Genomic DNA, 12,046 nt, shown 5'->3' with positions numbered 1-12,046 from the left:
ATCTGAAACAAAGGCTCACTGTACAACACTTAACATCACATGCATACAACAAACGAATTATACAGTATAGTGAAAGAATTTATCAAATGATATAAAGTAAAAGAAACAAAGCCGAACTACACTCCTTTGTAGTTTAAATTGATAACATAAGAACAAAATGGCAAAGTGAATGTGTAGGCTCCAAACTCTGAATACTCAGGGGTTTTTTTTTAACTTGTAGAAAATTATGCATATAAACATATCTGCATCTGAGAAAAAGGAAAATACTTTTCCATCCCCTCTTTAACGACATTGACTTTGTGTCAAATGATTTACTTTCGAACAAATGTTCTCTTTAGTTGTGAATACCATAAGAATTAGGAAAGACTGTTTAGCCTATCAAGCAAACCTTTATCAGTGAAACAGCTGAATAATCTATTGTTCACTTCTGGTGATAAAAGTTGAAACAAGAGCAAAAACATCATTTGTTGGAACATGACATTTATCCACATTCAAAATCTAGGCAGAATTAGATGCGAGTTGCCACTCTGCATCATTGCAGCCCTACGGATGAAATTACTGCCACAACACTGTATGGGTAGGGAGTTCCAGGATTTAGCCAGCAATGAAGATGGAAGAAGGAATACAGTACAGGTCCTTTGACTCATGATGTTGTGCTGACCCTTTAATCTACTCCAAGATCAATCTAATTCTTCTTTCTCACATAGTCCCTCAATTTCATTTCATCCATGTACCAATCTAAGAGTCTCTTAAATATACCTGATGTATCTGCCTCAACCACCACCCCTGGGCAGCGTGTTCCATTCACTTAGCACTCTATGTAAAAAAAAACATACCACCTCTTACATACTCTCATACTTAAATCTTAAAATTATGGCCTCTTGTATTAGCCAGTTCCACCCTGGGAAAAGGCACTGGCTCTCTACTTCCATCTATACATCTTATACACATCAATCAATTGACCCCCATCCTCCTTTTTTCCAAAGATCTATGCCTCTTATCTCGTACATCTATATCTATCAAGTCACCTCTCACCCTCCTTTGGTCCAAAGAAAAAAGCCCTAGCTTTCTCAACTCTCCTTACAAGCCATGTTCTCTAATCCAGGCAATGCTGGTAAATCTCCTCTGCACCCTCTCTAAAGCTTCCACATTATTCCTATAATGAGGCCACTAGAACTAAACACAATATTCCAGGTGTGGTCTAACCACGGTTTTATAGAGCTGGAATATTACTTCACTGGTCTTGAACTCAATCCTCCCGTCTAATGAAGGCCAGCACACCAAGCGCTTTCTTCACCACCTATCAATTTGCACAGCAACTTTGAAAGATCTATAGATATTGACCCCCAAGATCCTTCTGTTCCTCCACGCTGCTAAAAATCTTGCCATTAACCTTGTACTCTGCCTTCTGAAGTGTATCCCTTCACATTTCTCTGGACTGAACTCTATCTGGCACCTCTCAACCAAGCTCTGCATCCTATCAACGTCCCATGGTAACCTATGACAGCAAGATGTTCAACTTGGAGGGGAACCTACAGGTGATGCTAGTGCTATTGTTCTTTTTTGGTGTGAGTAAATGCAATCCCTTTTTCAGATGGCACAAACCGTAGCCATTCTCCACCTTTGATGTAAGGAATTAATGTTTAATATGTGGATTGGGCACTGTCAAATTCCAATCATACAGTTTTGTGCTGGATGGTGACACGTTTTAGAGCTACACTCATATAGGCTTCTGAACCTATCTCTGCAGGCTCTCGCTAATAATCAGTACTTATGCGAGAAAAGAGGAAGGATAAAGACAGATTCTTGGGAAGTTAAGAGATAAAAATACATGAGCAAGATATGGCCAGCTAGCTAAAAATAAAACAAGTCACTGAGTCCAGAAGGTGAGTGTCAAATGTGGCATGGTTAGTTACAGACGATGCAAAGGAAGAAAATGTTGACATTAAATAGGATTGCTAAAAATCCTATGGTAGACTTGGAAACCTGACTGCAAAATTTAAGCTGCGAGAAAGAAAATCAAATTTGAGGAACTTTACTTCTCTTTCCCTTCAAGCTCCAATTTAATGGGCAAAGATTGGGAGGTGCAGTGGGAAAGGCAGGGTTGGAGGAGGAACAATTAGAGGAACTTACTTCTGAGAGCCAATGACAACATATTTCAAAGTGAGGAAACAGTACCTGAAGAGTGATCCAGAAGAGTGGGAAGGAGAGGTTAGTGGGCCAAAATTTTAGTGGAAATGCAGTCTCGGGGTCAGAGTTGGGAAAATTAAAAAAATAAGTATGGAGACATCATGAAACAAGATAATGAGATAAAGAGACCTAATCACAACATAAACACCACCACTTTAAAACTTTAAAGAAAACTTAAGTGGGACTCTGGAACTGAACAATTTTAAAAATACTGCTGAAATATTCTGACCAAGAAAATCAGGACTAAGATCAATCACTCAACAAGAGAAATAATACACAAGTTGCTATGATTAACCTGTGATTACAGTTGGTGGTTGTTGCTTGGAGCCATAATTTTTTCAGCATGAGTGCATCTTAACGTTTTAATACTACAAAATTATTTTGCATTGATATGCACTCTAAGGCCCATAGAAATTACCAATCCTCCTTACCCGTATAAAGAAAGCCTTGACCATGCTATTGGCTTTTTTGTTTTCAGGCTGCCCTCCATCACAGTTCATTGCTGTTTGGATGATCTTTACAATGTCATCACTGAACTCCAGCTGAACATAACAACAGTAGATAATCAGGCATTACAGCATTTATCAACAGATTGTATATGTTAATTTTAGAGGAGTCTGACGCATGTGAAGAGACCATATGATGCAGAACATAGGGCAAGCCTTAAGTCTTTCGTCATGGAGTACACATTATTTTAAATATTTTTCAAACTTTCTAGACAGGCAAATAAACAAAAATCTTACCACCGAATGGTATCTCTCCTGATCCATTTTCCTCTTTACTCCTTCCAGATCAAGAGGTTGTTCATCCTGCTGGTTTACTTCTGTAAGAACTGGAGGATCAGGGCCTTCTGGTGAGCTTCTAGCAGGGACAGCTTCTTCAGTCTCTGGATTTAGGTCGGGAGGTTTGGCTGCCTGGTAAAAAGACAGCAAATGGAACTCAGCTGTATAATGTTTCACTTGCCTACTATTCGCACTTCAATTTCTGCACTATGAAAGCTTCAAATCACATGTGCAGTTCTGTTCACCCAGCTATATAGGAAGGACATCATTCATCTGGAAAGGGTGCAGAAAAGATTCACAAGAATATTACCAGAACTGCATGGCTCGAGTCACAAGAAAAGATAGATCGGGACATTTTTACCTGGAGGACAGAAGAACGGTGACTGTATAAAGGTTTATAAAATCATGTGGGGTGTAGATAAGGTGAACTGTCATAGTCTTTTCCCCCAGGGTAAGAGAGTCTAAAACTAGAGGGCACAGGTTTAAAATAGGAAATAGTTAAAAGGGATCTGAGGGGTAGATTTTTTCATAGAGGGTGGTGGTATGGAATGAGCTGCCAGAGAGTGCTGAAGAAGTGGTATACAATGTTTCAAAAGCATTTGGACAGGTACATGAATAAGTATGGTTAAGAGGGATATGGGCCAAATGCGTGTAAAAGGGACTAGCACAGACAGGCATCTTGGTTGGCATGGACTGACAGGGCGAAGAGCCTGTCATAGCTCTGCTGTATAGCTCTATGACTCTATGGGGTGACACAGTAGTGTAGTGGTTAGCACAACGGTTTACAGTACCAGCAACCTGGGTTAAATTCCCATGCTGTCTGTAAAGAGTTTGTATGTTCTCCCTGTGACCATGTGGGTTTCTTCTTGTGTTTCGGTTTCCTCCCACGATCCAAAGACATACTGGCTGGTGGGGGGGGTGCGTTTGTGTGTGTGTCCCCTTAACTCCTAGTGGAGTCGTTGGGGTGCCATCATGACAAGCTTTTATTGGTACACCCTATCTTCGTTAAATGCGTCTTCAGACTATGCAGATTCAGAGTTATGCGTGGAACTTATTTCTACCAACGCCTCCTTATATGCGTCCAAAACTCACAGTTATGCGAGGAGCACTGCTTTCCAGCCAATACAAGTCACGTGCGCACGTCTCACTGTTGGGATGAGAAGCACCGCTTTCCCACCAATAAAAGTCAGGTGTGCGTGCCTCACAATCTCACTCCCGCCAGTCTCGCACTGGTTTTGGCAAGGTGTGGATATGCGATCTTGCGCTCTTAAACTTTTGTTGGTTTTACCTACGGTGCAGTGATTTTGTGCTTGAAATATTTAACTATGCCTCCTAAGCGTCCGATGTCATATCCTGGGCCATCAGCCGAGCAGCAAAGAACTGCTTTAACACTTGAAAAAAAGTTGGAAATTATGAACAGCGCGGCATCAGGTGAAGGTAACACAGCTCTGGGACGCTACTGCCAGGAACAGAATCTTGCCTTTAAAGTTATTTTGTTGCTTGACAATGCGCCAGCCCATCCTAAGCATTTAGACAGCATTCATCGTAATATAACAGTGCATTTCCTGCCGCCTAACACATTGCTGATTCAACCACTCGACCAAGGTGTGATCCACATTCAAAGCGGTTTTTTTTTACGGCGAACTATCTCTCAGGTGCTGCAAGCAACAGACAATTTTGAAAATCCCGGGTGTTTACCAACTGTGAGGGAATGGTGGAAGTCGGAACACTTGGCACAAATGGCGATGGACATGGACCCAAGTTTAGAATGGAGTCAGCATTTCAGTCGTTCCCTGCCATCAACCCTTTTTCCCTACAAGCAAATTTATGCTGAAAAACAAAATGCTGCCAAGCAAACAGCCCTCACCACTTTCTTCAAACCGGTGTCATCTCCTGCTGCCAGCAGTTCTGAGAGTTCTGTGAGTCTTCCTTCACCCCTTGCTGTGCTTGATATGATCCTGACGATCACAACCATCCTCCTTATCCATGTAAAGCTGCCCGACACCACATCAACCACTCATCTCCCGGAGCGAACACACCTGCCACTGTTGGTCAGTACTGTACACCCTAGTATGTTAACTTTCTATGATTTATTACGTTGAATATTACCTTAAATTGATGAAATATAATACGAATGTTGCCTTGCGGTACTGCTTTTGTGTCGTATTGGTATGAAAATGTGAATAAATTACGGATAAAACATATTTAGGAAGCCCTCTGGAACGCATCCCTATTTTCTCCATTTAAATAATTATTCACATTATGCGTCGACGGCGAGGAATGTACCCCCCGCATATAGCGAGGATAGGGTGTATGCTCATCGTACGGCGTGTCTTGGGCATCTGAAACCTGGCGGAGGAAACCCAACTCTCCAGTTGTTAGCTCGTATATTCAACCCAGGCACGGATGGAGAGCGTGCAAGGGAGCTGGCCGGATTCGAACTAGGGACCTCTCGCCCCGAAGTCCAGCACTGATGCCACTACACCATCAGCCGTAGTGGTCCCGTGATTAGGGGACAGTTAAATCGGGTTGCCGGGCAGTGCAGCTCGAAGGGCCAGAAGGGCCTATTCCACGCTGTATCTCAGTAAGTAAAAACCTACGGTCTGATTTTATAATCCAAATCAAATACTGATACCCAAATAACATAGAATATAAATCAGGAAAGGACAAGTACAAAATAACAGTTCCCTTCTGTTCAATGTTCTTTTACTTCCTATTGTTCCTTTCAAGATTCTCATTCCCATACACAGATAAGAAAGGCACTTTTGTTGGGCATTTTTGGTGAATTTAATATTACATGCACCAGCTTAAGCACTCCAGACTCACTGAATTTCAAGGCAAAAATTTAAATGACATTAGACTTTTAGCACAAACAAGAAGACTTGGAAATCCAATCGTGCAGAGCTGTTTTCTTCACTCTAACACATATGCAAAAATCAAATTTTTCCCCAGAGTGGGACGCAGTTTGATCGTTTCCAGGCTGCACCGTGCCACTTTGGAAGCCTGACTTAGTAGTTCCTGTCATGAATCATGGTTAATTCTTTTTGGCATCAAAGATACAAGCAAAACAGAACATAGAAGAGTACAGCACAGGAATAGACCCTCTGGCCCACAATGTTATGCCAAACTAAATAAATTAGTAATCAAATGGCCAAATAAACTAATCCCCTCTGGCTACATAATGTCCATAACTTCCATTTTCCTCACCTTCTTGTGCCTATCTAAACATCTCTTAAAAGTATCTAATGTTTCTGCCTCTACCACCACCCCAGGTAGTGCTTTCCAGGCACCCACCACTCTTGTGTAAAAACAATCTTGCCCTCACATCTCCTTTGATATTACCCCCTCTCACCTTAAATGCATGCCTTTTGGTTTTAGACATTTCAACCCCGGGAAAAAGATACTGCCTGTCTACTCTACCTATGCCTCTCATAATCGTATAAACCTCTATCAGGTCTCCCCTCAGCCTCCATGGCTCCAGAGAAACAATGTCCTATCCTCAGGATCTGATCATCAGACACAATCCCCCAATACTCACCCAGCCCTGCTTCAAATACAGACACTTGACTCATAATCACATTCATGGGCACCTAGCTCAGGTTACACCATCATCCAACTTTCCTCTCACCCTGCCCTATCAAAGATCTTCTGACATCCTTGGCCTCAGCCCCACTATAACTAAAGTGGTCCCCGCCTCCAATTTCCCTTTGTGCGCTCCACACTTACAGAAAGGCCAATTCTGAAGCACCCAACCCTTGAGCACTTCTGAATTCTTAATAGTGAGTGCACAACCAAACCAAAATTGGCTTCCCATGCTTCAAGTGATTACTGTACTGCATCATCGTGGGAAATGAATTGCTATGCCTTCAACTTTAGTCCTCTTTGGGTAGGTAACACGGTTAGGTAATTCCTATAACATGCAACAACATTCCATAAATTTGAAGAATTCACCAAGGAATGGTATCCATAACCCGATAAAGAAGGAATTTCTCTGTTTAGAATATCTAAGGTAAATCTACAGGAATGCAGGCAAATTCTTACAGGAATAAATAGCCAATGAAGAAAGGATACTAAAAACAAACAACTTCCATGCCCTCTGGGAATTTATGGGTTTCTATATTTATCAAATTTGTTCTTTGAAGCGCATCACTTGTTGTAATGGAGATAAGTATAGCAGCCAAGCTACAAACAAGGTCTCACAAATATGAACATAATGAACACCTAAAGAAGAATGTTTGCCATGGCTGTAGAAACCAACTATATCATACCACTGCTCCCCTTCCTCCAAACGGTCTTCTTTCAATAATGCCATAGAATTTATATCATTTTAATCAAACTCTAGGATTTAATTTCACTAAAATGGTAACAACTACACTTGTGCAACCTATAGCATGAGTTCAATTTTTCAGCTTATCTTGGGGATACAATCTGCTGCTTCAAAAGCTGACAGTTGTACCAACTATGCTAAGCGGTCAGTAAAACAAACTCAGAGAGAGACCAATGTTTTATTCTCATTATCTCCAGATGCTGTGTAAAAGTTATGCACACTTCTGAACAGAAGAAAAAGAAAAATCTCAGCTGGATCATAAATGGTGTCCAGTTACTTGTGCCAGCAAGTGCATGTGGACAGTGCATACACAATTATGATTCTCACCAAGGCAAATATTTTCCTTTAACATAAACAAAGTCTACGAGAGCACAACAAGGAATGGCAATCTAACCAAAGGAAAGAGAAACGCAAAATGAAAACATTCATCAAATCAAGCCACAACTTTAAGATTAAAATTGAAGGCTGGGAAGAGAGAAGCAAAGTTGAAAATAAACTTGTTGCATTTTGTTAATTACAAAATGGCATTTCCATTTCATCTTATGACAAAGGAGAAGATGACTTTGGCCTATCAAGTCTATGCTAGCTCATAAAGCAATCCCATTCCCTATTCTTCCCATATTCTCAACAACTCCCTCCAGATCCTACCATTCACTTACGGACAATTTAGGGAAAATCAATCTACTAGCCCACATATTTTTAAGATGTAGGAGAAAGCCAGAGCATCCAAGAGTAAGTGCAAGTTACACACAACACCAAAGATGAGGACTGAACCTAGGTTGCTAGACCGACAAGGCATACATGGGTAGATTAAAAGCAAAGATTATGTAACTTTTCCACAATGATAGGTTTTATGGTGTTTGCCTGGGGAATGCCATAAGACTTTTTAATAATAAAAAACAAATCCTCTTCCTCAGTTTACAAGAATGAATAAAATCATTACTAAGGGAACATTTGGAAACATTACAATTATGAATGATCAAAACAATATTTTATTCTCAATTACCAGACATAGGATTGAGCTAAACTTGAAGAACAAACTATGAAGCACACTGCATAGTAGTTAAAGTTGAAATCCCTCAGATTCATTTGTTAATTTATTTCTGAATGCATAAAACTCAAATCCAAACATAAACAATAACAGGAAACAAATGAAATTCACAGCTGAAATTATATAATGTATCTCTTCTAACTGTCTGTTTGACACCATTTTAAATCAGCACCTCAGACTTACCTGCCTGCATCGTAGCAAGTGACTGGTCGTTCTAGAATTTAGCAATGCAGTCAAGACTTGCTTTAAAGAGATCTGCAGTTCCTTGCCTAGTGCCAGTCGCCATTCTGCAGGGTGTTGCTCCGTGCAATTTATGCATGTGTATGCCACACTTTCTGGAAGATTTGACAAGATTTCATACATCTCATCTGGATGAAGATAAAATCAATGGTAAAAATTATCATGCACAGCAAGACACCATTCTGAATAGAATAGATTCTGTAAGCTTTTCAAATCAATATATTGGGACATATACAAATGAAAAAGACAATGCAAAGAATGCAGAGCACTATTTTCTCTACATGCTGCAATAATAAAGGGCTTATTAGATTTGATCTTCCTGGCAACTGAAATTAGCAGAATCCAACCAATCCAAAATACACGTGAAAATTAGCTGGATAATCAAACATGTCCCTTTAAACAGTACAACTTTTATAAAGGCATGGCTAATAACATGGATAGAGAAAATTAGAAATGGATAATGTAGAAAATTAACATCCACTATAAGAAATAACACCCACTCTATGATTAAAATAAATATGTTGGATAAATAGGATAGATAAAATAGGTCACATTTGACATATTCAAAGGAGAACTAGCATGTATTTAAAACTGATCACCACAGACTCTCAAATTTGAGACTGAACATGGCGTCATCTGTCAATTATACCGTTTCATCATGGAACAACTCCTGATATAAGTCGTCACTGATTCAAGGCTGCATCATTTTCCCTGCCACTATATGAGCTTCTGATGATTTTCATCAACTCTACACGGGATGGGGGCAAGTATGCCTATTCTATTGTAAATGAAAATCGGGGAACCATAGGTGGGAGTGTTGGTGGGGGGGGGGGCAGAAAGAAGGAAGAAAATGATCAAAAAACAAACAACTGTTTGCTGCATTCATTCATTATAAAGGCAGGGTTCATTCAGATTTAACTCTATCTATTCATCCTGACACAAAAATCATTATTACCCTAAGAAAAACAGTCAATTAACTATAAAGGAACAATACAAAACAGCAAAGAAGCTGGGTGAGGAAGTCTGAACCAATGCAGAAAACCATGCTGGAAATTGCCTGAAGTAACGAATGAGATACAACCAGGAATATTCAGTTAACAGAATTTTTATTTAAAATGTATCAAGAAGATGTTAGCACCCCCCCTTAAAAAAAAACAAGTTGGGAGGAAATTATAAACAGCAACTTAACTTAAATGGCTGTTAATGTCAGAATTTGAGATTCTAGCAACTTACATGACAAGAAAGGGGTTTTGTGGTTACGTAACGAAGAACTAAACAGGAAATCAAAAGGCTAATATTATACAATGAAGTTAGAAGGAATTCTAACGTGAGAAACAATGTGCTCACATTAAAAAAAATGAACTTGAGGGGCTACTGTTACACAACATTTTATGCATTTATAATTTGTACAAAGAGCTCTAAAACAAATCAAATCTAAACCAAACAAAAACACATTAACCACCAATTGTAACTTCTTAGTATAAATTGTCAGTTTTCATTCAGAGAAAAAAAAATTCTTCACTTTAAAATACCTGACAAGCTTTCACACTTTGCATGAACCCAACGATCACACTTTCCACACTGCATCATCTTGCTCTCATAATCATCATCATCGTAGCACTTATCACACAGTGGGCAGAAGTTTCCTAAATATAAACAGCAATTAACATCAACACAGCGTGCATCCTTCCAGTATTCTTGACAGTCCTCAATAGCACTGACACATGCTTTGTTCAGTATTTTTCGAAAATGGGTTCCAACAGATTTAGATTTACACAATATTATAAAGCATACATAATGGAATCTAATTGACCAGCTGCAATGTTATGCTATCAACCAATGACGCACTTAGGAAAACAAAAATAGCTCCTTGCATGGATGTTCATGAACAAACAGAAGGGAATCACAAAACAAAAATCTCTCAAGTTAAATTTAATTAAGTCAGAACATCGCCTTATTCTTTCAGTGGAAAATAAGGGACTCGAGAATACTGTTATGCCTGTTTTATCCACCATGAATGACATTGGTTCCAGCTTACTCAAGCTAGTTTTCTACTAGTTACTAGTCACAGCATACCACTTGGTGAATGTCATGTCCCTCAACAGTGATACAGTAATCAAACAATTTAATCAGTGAAAATGACAATAATGACAAACTGATTTCAACTTTTAGAAGGGCAACAAGTGCATTCCCCAGTTGCTCACATGATTTAGACAATGAGCAGCTGTCGACACCAATCAAACTACAGTACAAAACTCAATCTCTCAAGCTAGCTTCCCCTCCAAATGCATTTCCAATCAACTTACAATTTAATGCACAATAAAGTACAGGATGAAGCTCAGCTATGACTACCCTGGCACAGAATGGCCTGGCATCTCACTGGCTCCTTGCTAGGTGGGCAAGGATCAGAGGGACAACCCAAGACCCTGAAATAATCCAAATAATGAATCAAAACCATGAAAAGAACAGGAAGAGTTAGCATCTACTTGCTACACCAGTGCCAAAACTACTCAAGTTATTTATGTGACTTGTGGAACTTCCTCCCAGATCTCATTAGCTGGATCCTTTTCACTTCTAGACAGGCACTTAAAGGTTGAGGAGTTTGAGCAGATTGGGAGGCAGATTTTGGAAAGGTGCAAAAATAACAGGGTTGTTATCATGGGTGACTTTTAACTTCCCTAATATTGATTGGCACTTGATTAGTTCCAAGGGTTTAGATGGGGCAGAGTTTGTTAAGTGTGTCCAGGATGGATTCCTGTCACAGCATGTTGACAGGCCGACTAGGGGGAATGCCATACTAGATCTAGTATTAGGTAACGAACCGGGTCAGGTCATAGATCTGTCAGTGGGTGAGCATCTGGGGGACAGTGATCACCGCTCCCTGACCTTTAGCATTATCATGGAAAAGGATAGAATCAAAAAGGACAGGAAAATTTTTAATTGGGGAAGGGCAAATTATGAGGCTATAAGGCTAGAACTTGCGGGTGTGAATTGGGATGATGTTTTTGCAAGGAAATGTACTATGGACATGTGGTCAATGTTTAGGGATATCTTGCAGGATGTTAGGGATAAATTTGTCCCAGTGAGGAAGATAAAGAATGGTAGGGTGAAGGAACCATGGGTGACAAGTGAAGTGGAAAATCAGGTGGAAGAAGGCAGCATACATGAGGTTTAGGAAGCAAGGATCAGATGGGTCTATTGAGGAATATAGGGTAGCAAGGAACGAGCTTAAGAAGGGGCTGAGAAGAGTAAGAACGGGTCATGAGAAGGCCCTGGCGAGTAGGGTAAAGGAAAACCCCAAGGCATTCTTCAATTATGTGAAGAACAAAAGGATGACAGGAGTAAAGGTAGGACCGATTAGAGATAAAAGTGGGAAGATGTGCCTGGAGGCTGTGGAAGTGAGCGAGGTCCTCAATGAATACTTCTCTTCGGTATTCACCAATGAGAGGGAACTTG

At 40.0% G+C, this 12,046-nt stretch overlaps 1 protein-coding gene across 2 annotated transcripts in view; it reads right to left on the bottom strand.

Moving 5' to 3' along the window:
- kmt2a (lysine (K)-specific methyltransferase 2A) overlaps positions 1–12,046 on the bottom strand; it is a 161,553-nt gene that overhangs the window by 60,610 nt on the left and 88,897 nt on the right. For both annotated transcript variants that reach the window (XM_073029965.1, XM_073029966.1), the window contains exons 14-17: positions 10,123–10,236; positions 8,534–8,718; positions 2,934–3,104; positions 2,622–2,732 (exon numbers count right to left, since the gene is read on the bottom strand). In XM_073029965.1, the coding sequence (XP_072886066.1) occupies positions 2,622–2,732; positions 2,934–3,104; positions 8,534–8,718; positions 10,123–10,236 (581 nt within the window). The remainder of the gene's footprint in view (positions 1–2,621; positions 2,733–2,933; positions 3,105–8,533; positions 8,719–10,122; positions 10,237–12,046) is intronic.

The sequence above is a fragment of the Hemitrygon akajei genome, chromosome 26, assembly GCF_048418815.1.
Source record: "Hemitrygon akajei chromosome 26, sHemAka1.3, whole genome shotgun sequence".
Lineage (NCBI taxonomy): Eukaryota > Metazoa > Chordata > Chondrichthyes > Myliobatiformes > Dasyatidae > Hemitrygon > Hemitrygon akajei.
This window is presented reverse-complemented; position numbering and strand designations above follow the sequence as displayed.